This window comes from Gadus morhua, chromosome 5, assembly GCF_902167405.1.
Source record: "Gadus morhua chromosome 5, gadMor3.0, whole genome shotgun sequence".
Classification (NCBI taxonomy): domain Eukaryota; kingdom Metazoa; phylum Chordata; class Actinopteri; order Gadiformes; family Gadidae; genus Gadus; species Gadus morhua.
The window spans coordinates 24794992-24820503 of record NC_044052.1 but is presented as its reverse complement, the minus strand read 5'-3'; the positions used below and the strand labels follow the sequence as shown (position 1 = coordinate 24820503).

Below are 25512 nucleotides of genomic sequence, written 5' to 3'. Positions count from 1 at the left end.
TTTCGATGAGCTATGTACCATAAGAAAGCGCACGGCTAGGAAGGCTTGACCTCTTTGGCCTTTCATACATTACAACACACACACACACACACACACACACACACACACACACACACACACACAAAGATGAAGACCGCATCACAACACACACACACTCACATCTTCTCATCAGCCTGATAATGTCATCGGTCACAGCGGCAGAAGAGAGGAGGCTGATTAGAGATTGCCCTGTGCAATTGGACTAATTTGGTTCCATGGTACATGTGCTTCAATCAACCCATTCAAACCCCCCCCCCCCCAATGGACCCACACTACTACACACACACGACCATGTTGGCCGTGCGCTCTGCGTAATGCTACGTGATTGACACTGAAAGGTCAGCCCTTCAAGGCAGCAGCAGCAGTCTCTCTCTCTCTCTCTCTCTCTCTCTCTCTCTCTCTCTCTCTCTCTCTCTCTCTCTCTCTCTCTCTCTCTCTCTCTCTCTCTCTCTCTCTCTCTCTCTCTCTCTCTCTCTCTCTCTCTCTCTCTCTCTCTCTCTAACCATCCAGCGATAGTGCCAGTTCCGTGCCATGCTCTGAGCTGATATCTCCCCGTGTGTCTCCAGAGCTAGCGGACGCTAGATGCGGCCAACGATAAAGTCTCCAAAGGTCCCAGAGCAACGCACAAACAATAGCTTCTGAAGACGGATGAAGTGTATGAAAGGCGCACAAGAAACAAGTAGGAGGTCTTTGTTTGTGTGCATGTGTGTATTTGTGCGTGTGAACATCACCCGACTAGACAGGACTGTTTTGCCAAAGGGAGAATATGTGTGCATATATATCAGTCATAAACATACACACACGCACACACACACACATTCTGGCTAACACAGAGACACATTCAGACTAACATACACACACACATACAACCACACACACATCCCTTGAGGTTTTGGGTCATGTAGTCAATTGGGCATCGGGCTCTTGGAGTGACATTGGGACCTCAGCACAATAGGACCCGCCTCCCTGTTACAGCGGGAACATGCACGGCTGCTATGAACGCAGAGCACAACGGAGACGCTGCTCTGAACGCAGAGCACAACGGAGACGCTGCTCTGAACGCAGAGCACAGCAGAGACACTGCTCTGAACGCAGAGCACAACGGAGACGCTGCTCTGAACGCAGAGCACAGCAGAGACACTGCTCTGAACAGAGCACAACAGAGACGCTGCTCTGAACAGAGCACAGCAGAGACGCTGCTTCGCTAAATGCCAACACTTGAACACAAGAAGAGAAACAATAGAGTCTGCTGCCAGTTTTCTTATGCGAGAAATGTTAATTCTGAGTCATTATTGCAAATAATTCGATGACAGCTGAGGTAGAATTGATGAATCTTCATGGTTTTTCCTGTTGTGCCCTAATATCACTGGGATCTGATGTCACCAGGATTCTGATGTCACAACCTCTCTGATTTTAATTGTTTTGTTTGGACTTTCAGCACATATTCTGATCATACGCATTGTAAAGTTAAGTAAACAAATTATAGTCGTGCTAAAAAATCGCTTTTGCTCAGAAAATTCAAAACCTACTAATCAGAATAAAAGTTAGTAGTTGATCATTAAATCAATGCAGTCGTAAGGATTCAGGTATATACTCTGTTTGCTGCTGTACATATGAGACAAACAGTGGATAATCAATTCAATTATTCATCTGCATTCATTTGACCCCTATTCCCATACTCACAGCAGGAAGGATTAACTGACAGATTAAGTTTAGTTGAATCTCGTTTGGTTTAAGCCTGTTGCTATTTTTATATGCCCAGCGGTTTGTACGTGGTTTGTATTTTTTGTGCCTGTTTGTTTGTTTGAATTAGAACATACCTCATCACAGCTATTGTTTATTTTCAGAGTGACAACCTTGATGCCAACTACTGAATATGAGTTGCACACACGAGCACACACACGAGCACACACACACACAAACTGAAATAGTACTTGGGTATTTATTGTCTATAAATACTGCCCATTTATGGCTTGGGTCGGACTGTATTTTTATTCTGCTCTGAGGACTTCCGAGCAGAGAGAAGTAACACACACACACACACACACACACACACACACACACACACACACACACACACACACACACACACACACACACACACACACACACACACACACACACACACACACACACAGGATAGGAATGATTAAGTAGCGCAGAAGAAGCAGTTATCGTACATATGGACGGAAATAGCCCAGCGACCAAAAGAGCTTTCACTTAAACCAAAGGCCTTGAACTTATGGCACAATAGTGTGTGTACATTATGTGTGTTATTAATGTGTGTGTTATTAGAAGACAAAAAAGGCAGAAGCTAATCCAACAGTGAGCTAGTGCATGTTGTGCTGTATGTTGTGTGTTGTGTGCATGTGCTGTATGGGCTTCCACACCCCATAATATAATGAAGAATGCTCCTCACATTCTAGTCGACCCTTGAAAGAGTAGTCCTAATGTATTAGGACTACTGGGATTGATAAAGTAAATATATATATATATATATATATATATATATATATATATATATATATATATATATATATATATATATATATATTTATTTATTTATTTATTTATTTATTATCTAAGAGGCAATCACAATGCATGAGAAGGCATATGTATGTCAGGGACTGTCATTCAGTTGTGAAGGGGTTAACAATAACACAAACAGTATTGGCAGGTAATGACACCTTATTCAAAAGATGTAGGGCGCAGCTGACCACCAAAATAAATTCTTACATAAGTTGTCCTCCTTGCATTGTGAAAGAGGGCAATCACAGCAACATATAATAAACTGTATCCAAATGAAGAAATAAAAACATTTGGGTGTGACAGAACAACCATGCGATGACAGAACCATTAGTCACCCCATGATACATAAATAAATGCTCATAAACCAATCCAAGCACACACACAGGGAATCTAAAACCCAAGTCTTTATCGACCGGGTTAAACATCACATAACTCAATGTTTACCAAGAAATCTGCTCAGATGGCAAGATATATTTACCAAGCCAGTTTGTGTGTGTCTTGGGATTCTGACCCCTGGACCAGATAAATCGAGTGGAGGAAAACAAAAAGCATTTAGTGAACTGAATCAGTGCTGAAAGTGTTTGTGTGGGCCGCTAGGCCATATTTTAAATTGAGCGTTGTATCTACTGAGGGGGCAGGCCTCCCCAACTATCGTAGTGGCAAACACACATGGCACTGCAGCTCATAGCACACCACATCCATCAGTGGGCCGCCCCTCCAAATAGGTGCTTTCATTCTACTCTGAAGAGTATAGTGATGCCCCAGAGGAAGGCTTCACACTTGGAGGAATAGAGAAAATATGCTACTGTCAACAGCATGAGAACACACACACACACACACACACACACACACACACACACACACACACACACACACACACACACACACACACACACACACACACACACACACACACACACACACACACACACACACTAGATGAGTCATTTGTTTCCACTTCTTTCTGATAGATGGCCAGAGGCAGATAGAGGTTGATGGAGAGGAGGGTGGGAGGAAGGCTTTGAGGTCGTGTTTCCTTTGATTCAATTGATACATATTGAGATTCACAACCACAAGAACCCAGACTCAGATTATTAAAGTATTCTTTGATTGTGTACGTGCACACTGGCATCAGTAAAAAAATAAAACAGGACCCGGCAGCAGACCCTGGACCAGCAGATGAGCTGCCTCGCTCTCTGCCCGAAGGCGCCTGGGAAGGCCTTGCTGGCCGGCCTATCAGCTGTGGAGCAGCTCAGCTCGTTACACGCATGGCTGCCTTTGGCCGGGCGCCAAGACCACTGACAGAAGCACGACTTGGGTCGCACACGCTCTGCCGTCGCGCCCAGGGGCTACTTCTAAAGAGGGGAGCAGACCTAAAAGCACTTTCTGTGCTCAGCCAATCCCCTCAGGGGCGAGGCAGTGGCCGCCATCCAGAAATGCAAATAGGTACTGCAGCAGCATTGCAGGCTCTGGGTGACCATGGGGGCTCCGGCCAGCAGAGGGGAGCTCATGGGTGGCTTTAGCGTGGGACTCGTACAGTCCGTGATAGTGTGGTCGTAGGAGCAGAACAACGTCTGGCCGTAAAGTCAAATGACATCAAATATATTCTGACTAATTTTGCAGAAGCCATTTTGTTTGGTTTTATTGATTTTTTTATTGATATCAAAGATTTGTAATGACGCTGTGTATTGTAATCTCGGGAAACACATCTTTCTGCTATTCTATACCTTATTCACTTCAGCCATAATTGAATTCTCTCTCTGCTGGCGGCGTACAGTGGGAGTGAATATATGAGCCTGGGCCCCCAGACCGAGGACATTGAGATAGCGATCCCACTCTGTGGACTACAATGACCTCTGATCAAATAAAGCACTGTGGTGTTTGAGGCCTCAAATCGGATCTCCCCTGTAAGAAGCATTCAGAATGAGACAGAATAGACTTCTGTTATCTGAGCCTATAAATGTTAAAAACCTCAATGGGCCACATATATAGCCCAGAGGTATACCGCAAAAGCAGAAAAAACTCCTTTAATTTCCAATAACAACATGACAATATTCTTTACCTGAGCCAAAACCTCATTAATTTAAAAGCTAAAGCAAATACTTAGTGGGTTAAATTATGCCAACAGGGAATAAGATGGGGCGAGGTAATCAGCGAGCTAGATCAATCAGCGAATCGCGTTAGCCTCATATGTTCTGTCTTAACGTGGTGTGGATATCCGCTTCGTCTGACTCTATCTGATAGTACCCTTGTTGTAATTTGCTGAGCCATAATACTGAACTAACCAAGGTCACCTTCAACATTGAAACACCAGATCTCTTCCCATTTGCATAATTCGGAAAGTGATTATCCTCCAGCACTACTAGACTCAGACTGGGGAGAAACTTTTACCCGAGAGAGATGAAAGATGTTTTGCTCGTCAAAATGAAATCCCCAGCTTCACGGCGTGATGCAACACGGGAACACCGGGAGGGAGGGGGCAACTCTTAAAGCTGGGGCCCACACCATACACGGGCCACTTCCTGTACACACCTCTACTGTTGTATTATACCATTGTCTCAAACTCAATCAAACCCTAATCAGCATGTCTGCAGGTTCACACACATCTCCCCTCATAGCTTGCGAGCTGGTTTCGACACAGTAGCACAGCTCTTAAAAATACCCACGCTTTGGTGCACAAAAGTACATTGCGGGGAATGTTCACACATGCAAAAAGCAGCAGAGAGGTAGAAGGGTAATCACAGGTATTCCTTTCTGCTGAACGAACGGGGCGAAGAACGGGAGACGTATTTGATGTCTAAATTGCAGGGAGCGAGAGACTAGCGGTGGAGGGTTGGACTCCAGGGGTTCGGAGTCTGATCCACCGAGTCTGCGTCAGACTTCCTGCAACTCGACAGCAGATACAACAGAGGCCCTCCTCAATGCAGCCACCTCCACCACCACCTCCACCACCACCTCCACCGCCTCCACCACCACCACCACCGCCTCCACCACCACCTCCGCCACCACCACCTCCACCTCCACCACCACCTCCACCACCTCCTTCACCTCCATCTGACCTCCATCACCTCCACCACCACCCCCACCACCACCTCCACCACCTCCACCTCCACCACCTCCACCACCACCACCTCCACCACCTCCACCAGCTCCACCACCACCACCACCACCACCACCTCCACCACCACCACCTCCACCACCTCCACCACCACCACCTCCACCACCTCCACCACCACCACCACCTCCACCACCACCTCCACCACCTCCACCAACTCCACCACCTCCGCCACCACCTCCACCACCTCCACCACCTCCACCACCAGCTCCACCACCACCACCTCCACCACCTCCTTCACCTCCATCTGACCTCCATCACCTCCATCACCTCCACCACCTCTATCTGACCTCCACCACCTCCATCTGACCTCCACCACCTCCACCACCTCCATCTGACCTCCACCACCCCATCTGACCTCCACCACCTCCATCTGACCTCCACCACCTCCATCTGACCTCCACCACCTCCACCACCACCTCCATCTGACCTCCACCACCTCCATCTGACCTCCACCACCTCCACCACCACCTCCATCTGACCTCCACCACCTCCAACACCTCCATCTGACCTCCACCTGACCTCCACCTCCTCCTCCACCACCTCCATCTGACCTCCACCACCTCCACCACCACCTCCATCTGACCTCCACCACCTCCAACACCTCCATCTGACCTCCACCTGACCTCCACCTCCTCCTCCACCACCTCCATCTGACCTCCACCACCTCCATCTGACCTCCATCTGACCTCCACCACCTCCATCTGACCTCCACCACCTCCACCACCTCCTCCACCACCTCCATCTGACCTCCACCACCTCCATCTGACCTCCATCTGACCTCCACCACCTCCATCTGACCTCCACCACCTCCATCTGACCTCCACCTCCTCCTCCACCACCTCCATCTGACCTCCACCACCTCCATCTGACCTCCATCTGACCTCCATCTGACCTCCACCACCTCCATCTGACCTCCACCTCCACCACCTCCACCACCTCCATCTGACCTCCATCTGACCTCCATCTGACCTCCACCACCTCCACCACCTCCATCTGACCTCCATCTGACCTCCACCACCTCCATCTGACCTCCACCTCCTCCTCCACCACCTCCACCACCTCCATCTGACCTCCACCACCTCCATCTGACCTCCACCTCCTCCTCCACCACCTCCACCACCACCTCCATCTGACCTCCATCTGACCTCCACCACCCCATCTGACCTCCACCACCTCCATCTGACCTCCACCACCTCCATCTGACCTCCACCACCTCCATCTGACCTCCATCTGACCTCCACCACCTCCATCTGACCTCCACCACCTCCATCTGACCTCCACCACCCCATCTGACCTCCACCACCTCCATCTGACCTCCATCTGACCTCCACCACCCCATCTGACCTCCACCACCTCCATCTGACCTCCATCTGATCTCCACCACCCCATCTGACCTCCACCACCTCCATCTGACCTCCATCTGACCTCCACCACCCCATCTGACCTCCACCACCTCCATCTGACCTCCATCTGACCTCCACCACCTCCATCTGACCTCCACCACCTCCACCACCTCCATCTGACCTCCACCACCCCATCTGACCTCCACCACCTCCATCTGACCTCCACCACCTCCACCAGCCCCCCCCCACCCCTCTGACGCTCCAAACAGCCAATCAAGGAGCCCCCCATCACTCCCATCGCCCCCCCGCTGGCGCCCGATGAGCAGGCCCGGCTGCTGCCTCTCCTGGACCTGTAGACGCGGTCCACCAGAACCTCCTCCCAGTTCTGTCTCCCAGTACCCTGTTGGTGTCTCTGTGTGATGCATGCAGTGGGCGGGGAGGCGTCCCTCCTCCCAGTTCTGTCTCCCAGTACCCTGCTGGTGTCTCTGTGTGATGCATGCAGTGGGCGGGGAGGTGTCCCTCCTCCCAGTTCTGTCTCCCAGTACCCTGTTGCTGTCTCTGTGTGATGCATGCAGTGGGCGGGGAGGTGTCCCTCCTCCCTTTGAGCGGTTCAGTCCAGAGCGCAGAACACCCACCAGGTAGGACCCAGACTGGGGAGCGTGATGCATCCTAGCGCTCGCCTGTCCAACACATTAACACGCACACAAGGGATCATCAATCAAACTTAGGAGAACTTAAAACACGCCAAACGCTGTAATGAATAGAGAGGCAGCCAGTCCCCGTACAAGTGCACCCAGCGAGTGGCTCTTTATCCTTTATAGCCGGGCCAATCACTCACAAAGCCCCCGCTACTCAGACTAGCCCAGCCGGCCCAGGACTGCATTGTGTCACCCTGGCGTGGGCCGAGGCCATTAAAAGACTATTAAAATAACATTCTACTGGACTTACACACCTTGCATTGCACACAATCACACACACACACACACACACACACACACTTTACTCTTTACTATGCACATACGTGCATAGTAAAGACCAGGGGGGGGGGGGAGGGGGGGGGGGGGGGGGGGGCAGAGAGAGAGAGAGGGACGACGACGAGAGAGAGAAAGAGAGAAAAAGAGGGGAGAGAGAGAGAGAGAGAGAGAGAGAGAGAGAGAGAGAGAGAGAGAGAGAGAGAGAGAGAAAAAGAGGGAAGAGAGAGAGAGAGAGAGAGAGAGAGAGAGAGAGAGAGAGAGAGAGAGAGAGAGAGAGAGAGAGAGAGAGAGAGAGAGAGAGAGAGAGAGAGAGAGAGAGAAAAAGAGGGAAGAGAGAGAGAGAGAGAGAGAGAGAGAGAGAGAGAGAGAGAGAGAGAGAGAGAGAGAGAGAGAGAGAGAGACGAGAGAGAGAGAGAGAGAGAGAGAGAGAGAGAGAGAGAGAGAGAGAGAAATGAATGATGGAGTCCAAATGAAATGTCACTACCCGTAATGGGAAAAAGGCTCCCATTTCCCCCATTCCCTTCTCTACAGCCCCCCCCCCCCAGCTCTCCCACATGCACACAGACCTGCTTTTCAGTAAGAGGGGGGGCAGGTCACTCAAATTGCAGAAAAAAGATGAAAGAAAACAAAAGATATACTGAAGCAGTTATAGAGCAGAGAGCAACTGAACTGTTAACATCAGGCTCCACGAATAGGGAGAAATGATTGAAGGTGTGTGTGTGTGTGTGTGTGTGTGTAGGTGTGTGTAGGTGTGTGCGTGTGCGTGTGCGTGCGTGCGTGCGTGCGTGCGTGCGTGCGTGTGTGGTTCCAAACATGCTCAAAAAGGTATGTGTACATTTGCGTAGCTTGTGCATGTGTTGATATTTAGGAGGCACTTCCTTTGTCAATGTATACATTAAAACGGTTAATTGAATAAATAATGTGGAAGGGTATGTTGTGACTAAAAGTCAAAAACCTTTGATGCAGGATTGCAGAGTAGACTTTTGCTTTGGAGACACACACACACACACACACACACACACACACACACACACACACACACACACACACACACACACACACACACACACACACACACACACACACACACACACACACACACACACACCAATAGGAGAAGGATCGGGGGAGGGCACACCACCATCTCATTAAGATAACAGGGCGCATGCTCGGCAGTAATCTCTCTATCACTCTTTCACTCACTCTTTTTCTCACACTCTTTTGCACGGCCTCTTTTCTCTCCCCATCTCTCCCTCTCTCCTCCCCTCTCATTCTGCCTCCTCCCATCTCTCTCTCTCTCTCCTCCTCTCTCCCTGCCTCCTCCCATCCCTCCCTCTCTCTCTCTCTCTCTCTCTCTCTCCCTCTCTCCCTCTCTCTCTCTCCCCTCTGCACCCCCTCCCCCTCCCTCTCTGGTCACCTCCCTCCTCTCTCTCCCCCCTCAGGGTTTTTAGGGAGGAGAGAGAGGGATGAGGGGGTGAGGGGGTGAGGGGGAAGCATTCTCAAGAGGAGCCTCCATTTAATCGTTTCCTCTGATCGGCGCTGTGTTATTCCTCCCCTAGAGTGCCCCCCCCCCCCCCGTCCCGTCCCCCGTCCCCATCCCCCCCACCACCTGGGTTATTTTCTCCTTCTGAGCGTCGCTGCGTTGGGGGAGCGATCTCCTCCATGTAGCTATAACACTCGGGGGGGGGATTGGCCCTTTCATGGTCGTTGTGGTGCCGTCGTGTCCTCACTGCCGTGCCGCTGCTGTTCTTTATTAGAGCTATTAAGTTTGATATTTATTCTCATACTGCAAACTCATCTTCTCTATATTATGTATAACATATAGCGATATACTGTATATATATATATCTTTTGTTTTGTTTTTACTGAAATTGTGCAATACGTATCAATTCCACGTATAGATTCAAGTTCACTTCTTGGCAATTAATTTTGTATACTTTTTTTCTTGCTTTTATCTCGCTTTAAATGATTTTTATATATATATATATATATATATATATATATATATATATATATATATATATATACACACACACACACACACATATACATACATACATACATACATACATATGTATAAAATAATGAAACACAAAAGGAAGATCTTTTTCCTCAGCTCTCTTTTGGCGTGTGGTTTTCCGGCGTTCCCACCCCCTTCCCATGACCGATCACTCCCGATCCCGACTGTGGGAGATAAGAACAGCTCTGCCTGCTGTCCCACTGCCCTGCTCTCATTAACCATCGCCGTAGTAACCGAGCCGACCCGCTCAGTGTCACCTTGGTATCTGTGTCTAATAACTGAAGCACTCTCAGGGTTTCCCCTGGATGGGGATCCGTGCTCGGGTCTAGAGGGAGCGTGTGAACGGCATCCTGGCACTGGAGCCTCTCCAGGCAGACTAGGGAGTCTCCAGGAGGGCTGGCTCGTGGTGTCCCTGCACACGGCGGCAGCAGCTGAGCTACCTGCTGTTTTCCATTCTTGAATATACTTGAATGACAACCAATGATATTTTGTGTTGCCGTTTCCCTCGCCAATAGTTAAGACTGCGCAAAGTTATTTTGGGGCGCAATACTTTCTCTCAAGGCAAAGCAGCGTGCCTGATCTAAACTAGGCGAGGACGCAGCACTGCCATACTACTGCGATGTGTTTGGTGGGCATCCCCTTGGGATCAGTAAAGTATACGTCTATCATCTATCTATCCATCATCAATCTATCATTTATCATCTATCATCAGCTGAGAAGTAGAGAACCATTGGAGGTCGGACTCCATCTTGGAAATAGAAAGTAATTCTGTTGGTTCCAGTAACCCCACACTGTGTAGCGTTGTACTGAAGGTTGTTTTTCAGGAGTCCCTTGGCTCTGAACTGGCAGACGAGACCAACAACAAAGCGAGCCCTTCAGTGTCACTCTATCGCCCGCTGTCATCGATACAGGGCGGCTCACTACACTGACCCCTGTGGGGTATAATTACAGAGATAGTCAAGGTTACGGTTAACTGTGGGCCTTTAAAAAGGTGAAGGCAGGATCCAACAACATGGTAGAAAATATAGGTAAAAAGAACAAATGCAATACAATATCATATCGTCACAAAGAAACCTTGGATTCAAAGTGTCGGAAGGACATACCAGAACCCATGAAAGGGATCCTACAATATTCCTTAATGCAGGACAATAGTTGACACATCTCAGATGTGCCGAACACTATGAAGGCTAAAATGAGTTCCATCATGTGGGCCTGTGGAGGTGAGGATACCCGGGGTGAACACGTGTGCACGTTGGATCTGTTACAGTGTTGGGCCGAGAGGGAAGGTTCACCGAATGGATAAGGGCCGAAGCAGAGCAGAGTCATGGGGTGATGAGACAGAGAGATGGGTTGGAGAGGGACTGCCCCCCCCCCCCCCACACACACACACACACACACACACACACACACAGTCCCTGACATTATAAATATCCTCCAATATACAATAGGTTACAAATAAACACGTTCAAATCTTTCATTACCTTTTCAGGATTATTACCGAGCATCATAATACCGTTGTCATGGTTAGAATTATCGCTTGAATCTACACGCCAACCGAATGTCCTTCTATATTGCAGCCCTCGATTTAATATGTCTGCCAACATTTGACCTAATGGATGGATCCTCGTCCATTACTGTCACGTTCACCTCATCATTCAGAGGAAGGCAGGCTGGGCACGTAGCACAGCACCATTCACACCTGATGCACAGCATGTCTGGGAAATGGGACAGCTCTTACAGTCAATGGAATACTGTGAATTGTTTTTACATTGAACCTGAAAGAACGAGTCCCTAACCCCAACTATATCTAGCATTAATCGATAACACAGCGACTCTACATTGGGAATGTCGATAAGAACCTGGGAACAGGTTTATGTGTCAGAAAAAGATGTTAAGAATGAGTATATAAGTGTATATTGGCAATGTTGAAGGGATTCCAAAGCAGAGAAGCTAATCTCTTCCTGATAATCTGAGGAGCTGTCTTTCACTGTGGGTGTGTGTATGTTTGTGTGTTTGGCTGTGTGTGTGTGTGTGTGTGTGTGTGTGTGTGTGTGTGTGTGTGTGTGTGTGTGTGTGTGTGTGTGTGTGTGTGTGTGTGTGTGTGGGGGGGGGGGGGGGGGGGGTACGTCGCCACGGCAACAGGGCGCTGACAGGGGAGATTAGCCTAAATGTAACCTGCATTACTGGACTCACTCTGTTTTATGGCGGCTGTTGTTTTCCCCCTCGGATCCTCGCTCTGCTGGGAGGTAACAACGTGATCAACCATGATCAGCTCCTACTGCCGCCCTAATGGGACTGTGTGTGTGTGTGTGTGTGTGTGTGTGTGTGTTCGATGGGCTGTTTACGTCGCTTGTGCTAGCATTGACTGAATTGCTTTCTGAAAACCAACAAACAATCCCTGTCCACACATGCAAGTATGCACGCGCACACACACACACACACACACACACACACACACACACACACACACACACACACACACACACAATGCTCAACCTGCCTCACGCGTGCACACACACACACACACACACACACACACACACACACACACACACACACACACACACACACACACACACACACACACACACACACACACACACACACACACACACACACACACGATCCAATCGTGCCGACCTAAACGGGCGTGGAGCGACCGATGTGTGGTGGGACGGAGGACTCCTGGCCTCCTCATAGGGCTCATATCGGGTTAAACACCGGCGCACCCCATGGCATCAATTATGGACCCTTTCATTTAGCTGTGGCAGCGCACCAGTAACCATAGACTGTCCCTGCTGCTGCACCCCCCTGGACGACAGCCAATCAGAACGGAGCGAGGACAACACCTAACTGGAAGACAGCCAATCAGAACGGAGAGAGGACCACACCTAACTGAAGGACAGCCAATCAGAACGGAGCGAGGACCACACCTAACTAGAAGACAGCCAATCAGAACGGAGAGAGGACACCTCTGTTCCCCGGGACTTCTGCGCCTTGGATGTGAAATGGTTGGAACACGAATAAAAACCATCGACAATGTTTTATAGCGCTGTTTATCCCTCACTGAATGAAGGGAGTAAACAAACAATGAATAACACCGGCTAACAACAGCTACGTGTTTCACTCCCAGATTGGCTCAACCCAGCAGAGACCAGAACTGTCTCTGCAGTGAACCCGGAACACGCTATCGACACGAGGTTACACATCAGGGATCACACAACACGCCAAGACCTCGGGCCGCTGCAGGGTGGTCCTGCTTGCATGTGCGTGCGTGCAAGTATTTGTGTGTATGTGCGTGCGTGCACGTGTGTCGATGGAGGAAGGCGGGTGTGAAGGTCACCATGGCGACGCCATAGGGCCAAACCAAACCTGGGATGTACTTGTTGGGATGTTATGGACCTGTGAGGTGAGGGAGCCCGCTGATGAGGATCAATGGGGAACATTAACACAACCGCGTGTTCAGCGCACGCACACAACACACAGGGTGGGTGGACACGCAACACAGACACACACACAGTGTGGGTGGACACGCAACAAGCACACACACACAGTGTACACAACTAACACACCAACCCAACACCACGCAATGGACACCAGCATGGAGAGAAGCAACACACACTAAATCACCACCAACATATCCAGCATACACACACATAATGAAGAAAAGAAACGCACATCTGCACAAAAATAAACCAGACACAACGGACAGGACTCTCATCACTCCTCTCCCCTGATTCTCAATGTGCAGCGTGTTTACATTGTAGAGAAGAGCTTAATCAACACACACACACACACGCACACGCACACGCGCACGCACACGCGCACGCGGCAACGTTTAACACACTGATAGATAAGACTAATTAGGCTGCTAGCTAATCTAATGACAGCAGCTCCCGGTGGTACGGCAGGGAGACAGTGAAGGGCACCGGGTTTAGAGACCGGGTTTAGAGACCGGGTTTAGAGACCGGGTTTAGAGACCGGGTTTAGAGACCGGGTTTAGAGACCGGGTTAGAGACCGAGCGTTGGTTTTCTGAAGGATAACAGTCGTTGTTTTAAGACACATCCCTGTTAGGTTTGTTTGTTTGATTGCATGAAACACATTGAGTCTGCCTTGTGTATTCAATGGAAGTTATAAATATAGTTGACTTGACTATATGCTTAAAAAATGCTCACCAACCACACAATAGGAGGGGGAAATGCAAAGGGTAAAAAAAGTCAGCTGAGTCAGTTGATTAAACCGAGTCAGTTGATTAAACTGAGTCTGTTTATTAAACTGAGTCAGTTCATTAAACTGAGTCTGTTTATTAAACCGAGTCTGTTGATTAAACCGAGTCTGTTTATTAAACTGAGTCTGTTTATTAAACTGAGTCTGTTGATTAAACTGAGTCTGTTGATTAAACTGAGTCTGTTGATTAAACTGAGTGTTGATTAAACTGAGTAAATTGGTTCAACTGAGTCTGTTGATTAAACTGAGTCTGTTTATTAAACTGAGTCTGTTTATTAAACTGAGTCTGTTTATTAAACTGAGTCTGTTGATTAAACTGAGTCTGTTTATTAAACTGAGTGTTGATTAAACTGAGTCTGTTGATTAAACTGAGTCTGTTTATTAAACTGAGTCTGTTGATTAAACTGAGTCTGTTTATTAGACTGAGTCTGTTTATTAAACTGAGTCTGTTGATTAAACTGAGTCTGTTTATTAAAGTGAGTCAGTTGGTTCAACTGAGTCTGTTGATTAAACTGAGTCTGTTTATTAAAGTGAGTCAGTTGGTTCAACTGTCGCCTTTTCCCTTAAACATGAAGAAGGACAATATGGCCGACTATGACGGACCCATACAGTAATCACTCGTCTGTAGCAACACTCTTCCGCTGTCTTGGCAACTGAATGTGTAGTTCAAACTCTTGATTTTCAGTCCTGTATTAATCTTGTAATTCTCTCTTCTGCCTCAATGGGCCGCTGGGGTCTGCCTCACGCAGTCCTTTCTCTGACCCTCTGAGAAGCGCCTGCTCTCCTCGGTCGGGTTTGAGGATTTAAACGTCCTGCAGCGCGAGCTTCAGAACCCCAGGCGGTAGGAGGTCGCTGGGCCAGGTGTCAGGTCCCGGTGCTAGAACACCAAACCCACGCCGACCGGGGCGGAGAGATGTGCTGAGTCATGGTGGGACTGGAGCCAACCGCTCTGAGACGTGCCCCGATCCTCCGGGAGGACTGACGTGTGTGTGAGTCCCGGTAAACACGTTGTTGGGGAGTTTTCTCAGAGGTATGAAAGCGGATAAGGTCCGGTATAATTAAAAGAAACGAATGTTTCATTCTGTGCTTCATCAAAACATTGTAAGAGGATATGTGACAAATATTTACATTAATCCCCCGGTGATCAATGTGTTGATAAATATTTTCTGATATTTCCCTGTTGGAGGTCACGTTAGACTTCGAGTCTTAGTGACTTGGTTGTGTTTGCGCGCACGTGTGTGTGTGTGTGTGTGTGTGTGTGTGTGTGTGTGTGTGTGTGTGTGTGTGTGTGTGTGTGTGTGTGTGTGTGTGTGTGTGCGTGCCTGTATGTGTGTGTGCACGTGCAAACATCATGGTGTGACAGGCTTCGAGAAATCCTCTATCCTGATCGGGACTTGATTACCGATGTCTCCTCAAGGTTAGCGAGAGGAGGCACCTCTGCAACGCAATCAGACCTGATTAGCTCATTAGCAAATTATAAATATATTTGCATAATGACACCGCAACTCATTACACAGCAAGTGAGCTCATCCCTGCCCCCCTGAGAAACACCAAGACAGCTTCTTTACCAAACACACACACCCACACACTGACACATAGACACGGACAAGAACACACACACACACACGCACGCACACGCACACACACACACACACACACACAGACACACACACCCACACACTGACACATAGACACGGACATGAACACACACACACACACACACACACACACACACACACACACACACACACACACACACACACACACACACACACACACTGACACATAGACACGGACATGAACACACACACACACACACACACACACACACACACACACACTGACACATAGACACGGACATGAACACACACACACACACACACACACTGACACATAGACACGGACAAGAACACACACACACACACACACACACACACACACACACACACACACACACACACACACACACACACACACACACACACACACACACACACACACACACACACACACACACACACACACCAATGAAGAATAAGCAATCATAACATTGTTGGAGCAGCCAATCCAAACCTTTGGATTGGGAGAGTCATAGAGTTTCATAGAGATTGATGTAACTCAAAATGGAAGAACAAAGTCACCCCAATAAAGTGACAAGTGTGTGAAACTAAAGACAACAAACTAGGAAGAAGAGAGGCAGTCAGAGCAGGAGGAAAACGCTTGGTTACACACGCAACAATAAACACTGCTGCACATTAATATTGATGCATGCTCATAATAAGGGAATCTAATAATACAACCATGAATGTTAGTCAGATTCATGCTAGTGCGCACTAAACGCTCCCACTCATTCATGCAGCGCAGGACGTCCCCGCTATGTCTGACTATCTACCCCAACTAAAGGAAGAGTGGGAACTGGAGACGACTGAGAGAAGCAGAGGAACACGGGCAGAAAGAGACAAAAGGAGAAAGAAAGAGAAAGAAAAATGAAAGAAAGAGGTGAGAGGACCCGCTGTCTGTCCCTCTCTGTCTGTTGTGTTGTGTTGTTGTCGTCACTGAGGCGGTGCTGGCAGGCCGTGTGTTGTGTTGTTGTTGTTGTCGTCACAGGCGCAGTATGGCAGGCCGTGTGTTGTGTTGGTCGGTCGGTTGGCACGCGGCCACATGGGCCAGTATTGGTGCATGGCACAATCTGCCACTCTGTGGCACAGTGTTGTCTGGTTGTAGTGTGTGCGTGTGTGTGAGCCAAAATAAGGATATATTTGAAATCTTACTCGACCCAAGACACCACTTCTCAATTCCCATCAGGTCCAGTTAGACAACACACGCAAACTGTTTCATAGGTCTCTCTCTCTCTCTCTCTCTCTCTCTCTCTCTCTCTCTCTCTCTCTCTCTCTCTCTCTCTCTCTCTCTCTCTCTCTCTCTCTCTCTCTCTCTCTCTCTCTCTCTCTCTCTCTCTCTCTCTCTCTCTCTCTCTCGAAAATCTGCGAAGACATTTGCAAAGAAATAGCTCATTTAAAATAGCTCATTTAAAATAGCTAACATTTCAGCCAAAAGTTGGAAAAAAGATAAAGTATGAAAACAGGAGCAGACAAAATGTTCCTGGGCTCAGCAGACAAAAGATGATCCTCTTTGGGTTGGAGGCAGATAACGGAGATCTAAGCTCATAATCTTTGGAAGATGCTCCTGCCAGATAACAGAGTCAAACTCAAGCGGGCATATCGCATGAATAATAAACAGCAGAAAGGATATTGAGGACAGCTCTGTGATGGCGGACAGGAGGCTGGACTGGATGGTGCGTTAAGGTGATCACCAAGGGTGTTGGGGGCCTTCAAGGACAAAAGGACAAAGTCCTACAAAAGGATTTATGTCCATTTCGTATTGGCAGATTTGTCTTCAAATCAATAACACACAAGACTAACTCTATTTTGAGTTCTGAGAGATTAGCAAATTGGAGTCAGCATCTCAGAAAGTGGCATCAGCTTGCGAAAAGGGGTATGTTTCTGCTTAATATTGTAGAACAAATTCAAAGAAAGAACGAATAAACTGTAATAGGACTATCATTAATTTAAGCTTGATAAACAATGAACAAACTAAATCTATATGGAATACTTTGTTTAGCTTGAGTCATGACCCTAATCCTTGAATTAACAGTGACGAGCCAAAGTGTGCCCAAACACATAAACAAGGCCGTGACCATCTTTTGCTGTGGATGATTCTTTGCCCCCATGTAATAAGACTGAACAGAGCACATGTATGTCAGCATACGTTGTAGGGAGCACAGTGCTCTGCTCCCAGAGCGTGCAGCCGGGGGAGCCTCCCTCTGCAGCCCGTGACTCTGAGACAGGGAGGGCTCTAACAGGAGGTGACAGGAAACCTGATGTCTAATAATGTCTGCCATCTACAGCGGGGGATTAGACTACAGGGACAGGAAGTACGGCGGGTGGAGAGGGAGAGAGAGAGAGAGAGAGAGAGAGAGAGAGAGAGAGAGAGAGAGAGAGAGAGAGAGAGAGAGAGAGAGAGAGAGAGAGAGAGAGAGAGAGAGAGAAAAGAGACTGAGACAGAAGGCAAGAGAATAAACATTTGTGTGTGTGTGTGTGTGTGTGTGTGTGTGTGTGTGTGTGTGTGTGTGTGTGTGTGTGTGTGTGTGTGTGTGTGTGTGTGTGTGTGTGTGTGTGTGTTTGAGGGGTGTATCAGGGAGTCAGCAATGGGAAATGACAATATTCAATGTTGCCTTTATCAGCGCAGTTCAGAAACAAATGCTCTGTTATCAATCACATAAGAGGGCCGCTACCGAATGTTTTGTGCTGTGAATTATTCTAGTATACCGTTGGTATATAGTTATAGACTATATACTACAATTATATAGTACTATAGTCTAGAACGGTACCAGTTGAGTAATAACAGTAGAGTGTGTCGTTTGGAATTCGGCCATGAAGGTCAACATCTTTCATACAAAACCGAATGTGCATTTTGAAACAGTGTTTTCATTATCCAAAGAGTCCCATAAGTCTTGTGACAGGATGCGTATTACTTTAGTAGAAGTGGAGCATTCTGACCATCAGAGACCTGATGCCTAATCGCTGTAATCCCTTAAGGAGATCAAATCCACGATCAAATTGTTATTGGAAAGCATGTTCCAGATAGATGTAGGACGTGTGTGTGTGTCTCTGATCCCGAAGGAGAACATTGCAACAACCATCATCGTGAAAGTTGAATCCTCATGTAGGCCCATTCAATGTGTTCATACTTGGTCATTCATTTGTCTCAGGAGAAGTTGCATGGAAAGATATCATTTAGGTAATATGCGCAGAAAGAGCAGAAATGGTCGTAGTGAAGAAAACATTTCCGAGACTCAAATTCTGTGCTTCCGTCTGTGTGTTTCCATGTGAGGCCTCCTGCTCTGGATTAGCCACAGCCTAGTCACCAATCACCACTCAATGGGAAGAAATCAGCACTCTCACAGCAGCTGTGAATACCGATCCTCTATGGACGACGTCCGCGCCGTACGAGGGCGCCGTCAGACCCTGGCTCGCCGTCGGTGAAGCAATCAGGGTTCCAACACGTCCCGCCTGTTGCATTCACTCACATCATCTCGTGTCCACAAAGGTACGAGCACACTTTGGGCCTCAAAAGCAAAGCCACACAAAGCGCAACCCAACCTTCGCCCCTTCCTCTTTCAATTAAGGGTGTCTTTAATTACCCGCTTAATCCGAGCCCCTCACTGTGGCACCGGCGCGAGGAAACGCTCCGCCAAACCAATAAGTATAAACACATTAGAGTAGCGAACACAGGAACACAAAACAGCAAACATTAAAGAGAGCAAACAAAGCAACGCACAAAAACAGCAACACACCCCGTGGCTCCAAAACACTCACATAGCAAGCGGCGCTTTTCATAGAGGTAGAAAACGAGAGATTGTGAAAAGGCTGTACCTTTGCTTTTAGCTAGAAGAGCGGCAGGTAGGAGAGAGAAGAAGAGACGTCCACGGAAGAGAAGGGGAGGCAGGGAAAAAGACAGGCATAGTGTCAGTGTGCTGAACGCAAAGCAATACCAATGTATAGGAATACATATTGTAGTTTGTACATGAATGCACAATTGCAGCATGCAGTGCAACTCTAACGCATACAATCACCACATTCCAAAACAGTATCACGGCACACAACGGAAGCCCAGAGAGGCTTATCTAGGTTTATCTCGTTTGAATGACAACTTATTATCTCCTGCAAAACCACTTATCTCATTTGAACGAGATTAAAGACTCCTGAAATTTGGTTTTGTCCTATTGCCTAGGGGGGCTTCTGTATCAAACAAAAGATGGTGCAAAATTATATAACAATATTTAAAAAAAGAAAAAGAAAGCAATATTGTTGGCACAACAAAATATGTTTTTAAAACCACGTCTTCAATGTTGTCATTAACAGTGGAATAACCAAACCAACCTCATCATGGAGGTACAGATGGACACAGAGGCATGCGTTCTCTGTGCACATCACTACTCAGAACACACAACGCATCGACAGACTAAACTGCATGCATTGTCTTGGGGAGAAGGCGAAGGGAGAGAGAGTTCAAGAGGCATACCTTGTTCGGCTATCATATGCGCGAGGCCTTGAGGGAGAAGGAGGGAGGGCAGGGAAAGAAGGACAGAAGAGAGAGAGAGAGCACTTCAGAAACCCAAAGGTATACCAATACTCTCTGGTATTGAGGTGACCCATCTTTTCCCAGGGGGGTTAGGAAAGGATGGCACCGGAGAACACACTGACAGGTTACAAAGCTTTGCCGCCGTGGCCCCCGTGGCGGAAAGCTTCACCAGGAAAAAATAATACACTCTTCTTGGGAGTTAGGGGGCATCCACATTTTCCAGGACCCTACGTGCCACTTACTTAGGTAACTTACTCACTTACATTTACCAAAGTTAAATTCATCTTCTAAGCCAGTCTGCAAGGGTGGGCTAACATAAAGGGCCAATGCAAGGTAACATTTTTTTTTTTGATTTCTTGTAACAAGAATCAAGTCCTACAGTGTTTTTATAGTTTGTAGTTTGATCACAGTAAGCTGTGCACAATAAGCGAAACCACAGCAGATCCTAATGGATTCCCCTACCATCTTGGTGCTGGTAGAGCTCCAAATATACAAGATATATAGTCCGATGTGTAGGTCGATGTTTGTGAAACAGTCGGTAGTCTACGGATATATCAATACATACTGGGACACCAACATTTAGGGGATCCGACCAGCCTTGACTTTGTCTTTAATTTAGTAATATAAAAGAGAATAAAAGCTATCAGAACTCATGGTCCCCATGCTAATCTTTATGGGAGCAGAGATTCTACTGACTGAAGAGGCAGATGCTGCAGCAGTGGAGCACAGTGTGAAGAGAAGAGGACATGTTGGTTCCTCACATTCAACTTACCTGGCATTTTGTTGTTGACCCCTGGAAAGGATGAAGGCAAGACAGCAAGGATAGAAAAACAAAAAGAGGAGAACTCATTAGAAAACACTCTTGTCACTTGCATGTTGGAGGCATCATGCAACTATAGAACACGTTCTGTATTCATGCAGAGGATCGGCGTGGGGCTCGACCATGTGCATGTGACACTACGGGCTGCGGATAGTTTGTCTGCGTACAACTCAATCCGAACCGAGGAAGAGGAGGGGAGGGGCAGAGAGGGAGATGGAGAGAGGAAGATCCTCCACCTCAAGCTCCAAGGAGTTCCCTGTGGGAGAAAATACATTTTGCAAAAATGTTCACACATACAGTTTCTGTCCATAGCGCCTGCAAACACTGATTCCTCTCATGCACACACGCACATAAGACTCATAAACACCATGGCATTATCGTCCAGTTGGTACATCTGCATCCCAACACAGGTCAAAGCCAACAGGAGAGAGGGAAGGGAGTGGGTCTTCCATGCAGATAGTAGAACTCAGAGCGATGCTAAACCAATGTGCAATAGGTGGTCAATCAATTATTAATATAATCCATGTTATTACGTTTAAAGGCCCATTCTTTTTTAAATGGATAGGCCGACAGGTCAGACAAGGTCTGAAGTCTTTCAGAATTACATTACATATTTTTTGTTTTAATTTTTTCGGTTGTTGTTTGAAGTTGTTTGGTCAAAAAGTGATCTTGGGGTCCTTGCTACCCTTCCCCGACAAAGCATTTAGCATATTAGCTCATGTTGTCTTTGAATCCACACAGATGATAACAGTTGGCCGCTCGGGTTAGATCGCATGCGGCTGACAGCGGACGGGAAAATGAAGTTTAAGCTAATTGAGTTGTGATCCATTAAATGTTCATTGCGGGCGGGAAATTGGGCACGTATTGGGTATTAACGTGAGCTCAAGCAGATGGCAGTCAATCGGATATGCATTAGCTATTAATTCAGTTTTGACGAGCACTTGTGTCCGATGTCCCTCTAACATGGAACGAGTCTGTGACACGGCCGTAGGAGAGTGAGTAGATCACAGGCTTGTGTATGTGTGGGTGTTTGTGTGTTTGTAATTGCCGATTGACACACACACACACACACGCACACATGCCAACACACACTTAATCTCCTCTAATCTCTTCTGCGAGCGGGGGGGGTCGTCTTGCGTTTGAGTGTCAAGTTGAAACGCGACGGAAATCTAAAATAAATCAACTGCCTCACGCAGGTCCCAAGGGCCCGAGGTTTAGGGGATCTGTCCGTCTGCTCGGGTGGACATAAGGACGGAGCTGTGGCTACGAGGGGGGGGCTGGGGGGCCAGATTGGCAGGGGGCGGGGGGTCTGAGGCCGGCATGTGTTTGTGTTTGCAGTGCGGGTGTGTCCCAGCCCTGCAGTAGACGGGGCCAACAGGGACAGCCGTCCACTGAGGGATCCACGGCCGTTAAGATGCATCCCTGACGGAGGTGGGACTTTAAGAGCAGCTGACGGTGTTCCGGATGCTGTCATCACGCGTGTCTTCACACGGTCACGACTCAGTGCTGTTATGGCGCCTCGTATACTCAGAGACACTACAGCGATCCTAGTAGGAGCACAGGCCCCTAGGGGCCCTCACCACGGCCCTACGACCAGGGGCCTCTAGGGGCCCTCACCACGGCCCTACGACCAGGGGCCTCTAGGGGCCCTCACCACGGCCCTACGACCAGGGGCCTCTAGGGGCCCAATGACCGGGGGCATCTAGGGGCCCTCACCACGGCCCTGTGACCTGGGGCCTCTAGGGGCCCTCACCACGGCCCTACGACCTGGGGCCTCTAGGGGCCCAATGACCGGGGGCCTCTAGGGGCCCTCACCACGGCCCTGTGACCTGGGGCCTCTAGGGGCCCTCACCACGGCCCTACGACCTGGGGCCTCTAGGGGCCCTCACCACGGCCCTACGACCAAGGGCCTCTAGGGGCCCAATGACCGGGGGCCTCTAGGGGCCCTCACCACGGCCCTCTGACCGGGGGCCCTCACCACGGCCCTCTGACCGGGGGCCTCTAGGGGCCCTCACCACGGCCCTACGACCAGGGGCCTCTAGGGGCCCTCACCACAGCCCTACGACCAGGGGCCTCTAGGGGCCCTCACCACGGCCCTCTGACCGGGGGCCCTCACCACGGCCCTACGACCAGGGGCCCTCCACTCTAGTATAAATAAACAAACACACGGCCCGATCTAGACGGTCTAAAGTGTGTGTGTGTGTTTCTCTGGGAAAACTCCCCCCAACGGATCAATAGGGGGTCCCCCCCCCCCACTGGGAGGGGCGTGCAGGACGGGCCCGGTATATCTGCCAGGGGACAGTATATGTGCAGTGGATTACTCACTTAAATGGGTCATTTAAAGGGACGTAGGGCGACCGCCGCGCAGAGAGCAGGGGAGAGATTTCCGCGGTTAATGTAATCGATTGCATTGTGTTGATGCAATCAGGGTGAAAGGTGAACCTGCGTGCGCTGTGGACACGCTAACCCTAGCTTCACGCCACGACACATGGAGTCATTAGCGCTTTGGTTATTATCATCATCATTATTCACAAAGGTCAACTCAGAGCTGGGAAAGATTACAAAACCCATTTTTAGCGGCAGAGGATTTAAAAAATAGGATTTAAAATCGTATGGGTTCGTTTGTTTGTGTTTGGATGTTTAGAAGGTTGCGGTTCAATGATGGGACATGATGCATATCATTTAATGTTTTTTTATGTTAACATCTCTGTCTGTAATCCCGGCACCGTAGAATACCAAGGTGTCCCTCCATGCGTCTCCAGACCTTAATGAAGAACACAGGAAGTGAGAATGATGACCAGAGGTCGCCCCAGTAATCCTCCTGAACGGTTGCTGTCCAAAGCGCTGCGTGGCAGCAGGGCTCTCACGGGGCGGGCCTGCTCGCGCCCTGGTTGCCGTGGCGATGAGGCCAAAGGAGGAGCAGTGTGGGTTTGCTGTGGTGGTGGAGGACGGGTGGAGCCAGACACCGGCCACGGGTGGAGCCAGCTGGCTGACACCGGCCACCGTGATACGGGTCAACCGGCGGCCTGGTGGGGCCGCTTACAGCTGGTGGAGCGATGGCTTCACCCGACTGCACTCTGCTCCACCCAGCCCTCCACCCCTCCACTCTGCCCCACCCCTCCACAGAGCTCCACCCCCCTCCAGAGCTCCACCCACGAGGGTGCTACAGCAGAGCGCTGGGCGCTAGGCTGGCCGTCCGAACACGGCTAGCTACCAGACGGTTAGCTAACAGAAAGTTAGCTGGCCATGGTCAGCTAACCTTCTGTTAGCTAACAGAAGGTTAGCTAACAGAAGCTAGCTGGCCATGGTCAGACGGGAGCTGGCTCGTCACCTCGAACCCATTTAAACATTAAGGTTAAGGAACAAAGGCTGTTGTCTGGGAGTCAATGTGGAGATTACTGACTGTCCGCTACACCAGCTGGGGCTTCAACTCCTCGACTCCAGAGGAAACATCGTCAACCCCAAGCTGAAGGCTCGGGGGGGGGGGGGGGGGGGGGGGGGTGATAGTGGAACAAGTGCAGTAATGTACGCATTTTAAGAACTGACCAATGGAAAGCACCAACACAACAAGGTCAGAGCTGGTGTCTGGAGGGCCTCAACGAGGAGCTATGTTTTTAGTTTCTATTTTTAAATCCACTTTAGTCTAACTTGTAGAGGCCATGGTGGATTTATTCCCTAGGTAAGTGAGCCTGCTTGAGGAGTTGAATACACAAATGGATTGTCATTTAAATGTTGTGCACTGACCGTGTGAGCAGGAAGAGGTACAACCCATCTCAACACACTGATCCATTGATGCCGGGTCAGAGCCTTGCATCGCATCGTGTGAGCCTGAGGCGTGTTAACAAATGCTTTATCATCTTGGTGGTCAGGTGGGTGTGCAGTGAATCCTGCCCGGACTCGTCCTCGGTTTGTCCCCAGGGAGGGGAGTCCTAATCCGGGTTAGTTTTACCAAGGGTCCCCTGCGTTTAGGTAATCCATTCTACTTATCAAAAGAAGGCAACGATGGTGGTTCCCCCTCTACTGTTGACTTAATTAATCATTGATTAAAGGAGAGCAAGAGTTCACAATCTTGTTTGCCCTGATCTAAATGAGATGCTGATTAACTGGCTGAGATGCAGACCCAGCCGGGCCTGGCCGCCCTCAGCGCGCTGCTCTCTCTGGAGCTACACGCGTTCCTTTAGCATGTTGTTAGCATCATGGGAAACTCATCAGTGGCTAGCACTGAGTCACACTTAAAAGACCAATCCTTTACTATGTTGACATGTGCCTACATTATTAGAAACTGTTGTTTAAGTATATA

General features: G+C 48.7%; 1 protein-coding gene across 5 annotated transcripts in view; it reads right to left on the bottom strand.

The window, feature by feature from the left end:
- Positions 1 to 25512, bottom strand: part of nrxn3a (neurexin 3a) — a 199108-nt gene that overhangs the window by 160976 nt on the left and 12620 nt on the right. For all 5 annotated transcript variants that reach the window (XR_003976788.1, XR_003976789.1, XM_030356758.1 and 2 more), the window contains exons 3-5: positions 21165 to 21185; positions 20333 to 20359; positions 19684 to 19695 (exon numbers count right to left, since the gene is read on the bottom strand). Coding sequence is in view for 3 of the 5 variants with exons in the window: in XM_030356758.1 (XP_030212618.1) it covers positions 19684 to 19695; positions 20333 to 20359; positions 21165 to 21185 (60 nt within the window). In the remaining 2 variants the exon portion in view is untranslated. The remainder of the gene's footprint in view (positions 1 to 19683; positions 19696 to 20332; positions 20360 to 21164; positions 21186 to 25512) is intronic.